Here is a 3,301-nt window from a genome sequence, read left to right on the forward strand (position 1 = left end):
AATTACTCGAGCTGAGCTCGAGCTCACCCCTTCTCTTGACGAGCCGAGCTCGAGCCAGCCACGGCTCGGCTCGGCTCGGCTCGTATGCACACCTAGTTATTATTTGCACCCATTTTCCTCAATTTCAATGTAATTAGAGTATTTGTTACACTACTTCTCCCCAATTTCAAACTCAATTAGGGTTTTTGTTTTATATCACTTTTCACTAATTTCTTAATCAGGTGTTCTGTTTATAACTTTTTTTTCTTAATTTCAAATTCGAAATTTACTTTTTCTTCTTCCAAAGGGACCAAACTCTGATTGCAAGAATACGCAGAACCTATTTCCAAATCAAACCTGCCATCACTTTCTTTATAGTAACCAAAGTTTTCCTTAAAGTTTGGAAGTTCAAGGCAATAAGGAAGCTCTAAACATAATCCAGTAGACTGCCCAATACAGCTTGAGGGGGTGAAATCTGTTGCCCTGGCCCATTTATCATCAGGGTCATCCTTAAAGAAGTTAAATAAAGGGTCTTCAAATTCATCATAAGAAAAGCGTGTTTCTTTCTCAAAAATCTGGGGAGCACCAAGTAGCTTAAAATCAAAAGAAACCCAAAAATAATCCTTTATAGTCANAGTTTTATGTTAATAAAATTTTGTTATTAAGAAAAATGAGGAGCAATTTAGTAATGCTAATTTCTCTCATAATTTTAGATTATTCAGAATTCTGTGTCCAAGCTATAGGAGTTCAAATACTAGGAAATAGGGATTTGTAAATTTTTTATCTTTTTATGTCCAATGGGGTGCTTTGGTCAATGAGTTGATATGTGCGTTTTAACTAGATGAATACTTGTATTTTGTAAAATCATCCAGAAGTTGTAGAAGATGAGAGGAAGGTAGTTTGCAATATTGTTTTTATAGTATATCTGTGGCCACCAAGTTCAAGGATCTCGAGCAATCCTTACAAGTATGTGGAGACTGATGGGTCATTTATGCTTTTCAGATGATTTTCCATGCTTAGTGTTAATTAATTTGGCGTTTTATTTTTAGTTTTTGCTTCGATGTTGAAAAGTAAATGTTTGTTGACATTGTTTTGGAGATTAAAAAGTTGAACCGTAAAGAAGTGCTCATTACATTGTCTTTGTTTTCAATTTAACTTTGAATTTGCTGCTCCGTTCATAAAATCTTAAGTTTTGTGATTCGTGATGTTTGATCTTGAACAATGTTCTTCTCATTGAGAAAATTATGGCTTTATATTCAGCATTTTTTTGGCTTTCAAACAGAGTTTTTGAAAGTGTCCTCGATGAGTTTATTTGTCATTATATGCTCTTTTATTTTTTTTCCTGATAACTGAGAAATCTAGTGGATGGCATCAGTTCTGAAATTGGCGATTAGTGCTAGCTTACTAGCTTCAGTGGTTCGGAAAGTTGTGATATAGAATAGCCCTGGTAGGATATCTCAAGGGATTTGAACTTCCCTAAATCTCAATGCTCATGGCGTAAAGCTTTTTAACCACAATCATAACACCCAGCGCTGAAAGGAGAGGAATTTAGATATAGTCAAGTTGTAGAAAATGGAGTTTAATAAAATATGCTGGACTATTTGTTCTTGCACTTGATTCCATCATTTAATCATTAACATTGATGTTGCAGGATAAAGTTATGGCAATGAACAATATCAGATCATTGAGAAGCTTCATTATTATAAAGGAGACAGTTGGGGAGGTGGGCCAACGAACATTTGCAACTGGGAAAGCAAAGAAAGGCGGTAAAGGAGGTGCAGCCAGCGATGCCCCAAAAGCATCAATATTGAGCAAAGAAGTCAAGTCTACAACAGTAGTTGGTGCCAATATTCTTAAGGATGGGACAGATCCTAAGATCTTGGCAGATTCTGAATACCCTGACTGGTTGTATCATCTGCTTGATAAACGTCCAGCTTTGAGCGAACTAAGAAGGAAGAACATTGAAACTCTTCCTTATGAAGATCTAAAACGTTTTGTCAAGCTGGACAATCGAGATAGGATCAAGGAAAACAACTCTATGAAGGCCAAGCACTGATACAAAGAGAAAATAAAAAATTCTGTGGGAAGCATGATTTCTTTGTCGAGTGTTATGAATCTTTTCTTCTGGGATTCCTTCAATGTAATTGACTGGCACATTGTAGAATCATGAAATATAATTGAAGGGAAAGCAGACATGATTTAACAGATCTCTGTTGCTATAACTTCATTTTCGTTCGCTTCTTTCTCCTTTTCTTTTCTTTAGAACCTTAGTTACTGTTCAGAATATAAATTTACAATGTCATTGGTGAAATCATTTGAGTTGTTGCCTTAGCACTGTTGCAAAACCCTACAATGTTCTACTTTCTACTTGCCTGATAGTTAGGCTTTGACCCAGTGTAAATTTATCTAACATTATTACAGTTGTCATAATGATTTGTTGTTTATGCCATATAAGAAGAGAGGAAGGCATTGTTATAGAGTCCCATTTATGCTACGGCTTATACAGATTATCCACTCTACTTGCATCATGACATTAATTGAATCTCATTTTCCTTCCATGCAGACCTCTCTTAGATGTGTTATTCTGCCATATAATTATAATCTTCTTTCGGTGTTTTATATAAAACACCTACTCTTCTTCAGAAGAAAGGGAACCCAGAAACATCAATGGGATCCGAACTCATTAAATTGTCCGGTTGTTAGTCTAATATGCGTAGAGACGCGATTGCATCACAGCGATGTACAGGTTCACTGCATTATTCAATTGGGTCCAAAGTAATGTCCTTGCCATCAAACTTAAGAGGTGGAATCAACCTCCTCCTGTCCCCCTTTCCCAACTTAACAATGGTGGGGCATCGAGGTTTTTTATTCTAAGAGATTCGCGTCATNATCATGACATTAATTGAATCTCATTTTCCTTCCATGCAGACCTCTCTTAGATGTGTTATTCTGCCATATAATTATAATCTTCTTTCGGTGTTTTATATAAAACACCTACTCTTCTTCAGAAGAAAGGGAACCCAGAAACATCAATGGGATCCGAACTCATTAAATTGTCCGGTTGTTAGTCTAATATGCGTAGAGACGCGATTGCATCACAGCGATGTACAGGTTCACTGCATTATTCAATTGGGTCCAAAGTAATGTCTTTGCCATCAAACTTAAGAGGTGGAATCAACCTCCTCCTGTCCCCCTTTCCCAACTTAACAATGGTGGGGCATCGAGGTTTTTTATTCTAAGAGATTCGCGTCATTGCTTTTCCATTTTCCTCCTTCCTTGTATCATCGACTTGGTGGCTCATCTCATGTCATAAATAGACTTA

General features: G+C 36.6%; 1 protein-coding gene across 1 annotated transcript; it reads left to right on the forward strand.

Moving 5' to 3' along the window:
• The first annotated feature begins 633 nt into the window (after positions 1 to 633).
• On the forward strand, positions 634 to 2,454 carry LOC116111474 (39S ribosomal protein L54, mitochondrial-like). Its single transcript, XM_031397646.1, has one exon. The coding sequence runs from the start codon at positions 1,622 to 1,624 to the stop codon at positions 2,033 to 2,035; it is 414 nt and encodes a 137-aa protein (XP_031253506.1). The 5' UTR covers positions 634 to 1,621; the 3' UTR covers positions 2,036 to 2,454.
• Positions 2,455 to 3,301: the final 847 nt, after the last annotated feature.

This window comes from Pistacia vera, unplaced genomic scaffold (genome assembly GCF_008641045.1).
Source record: "Pistacia vera cultivar Batoury unplaced genomic scaffold, PisVer_v2 Contig639, whole genome shotgun sequence".
Lineage (NCBI taxonomy): Eukaryota > Viridiplantae > Streptophyta > Magnoliopsida > Sapindales > Anacardiaceae > Pistacia > Pistacia vera.

Excerpts from the sequence above, each read along its gene's own strand:
- LOC116111474 (XM_031397646.1), top strand. The coding sequence starts at position 1,622 with ATGTTGCAGGATAAAGTTATGGCAATGAACAATATCAGATCATTGAGA.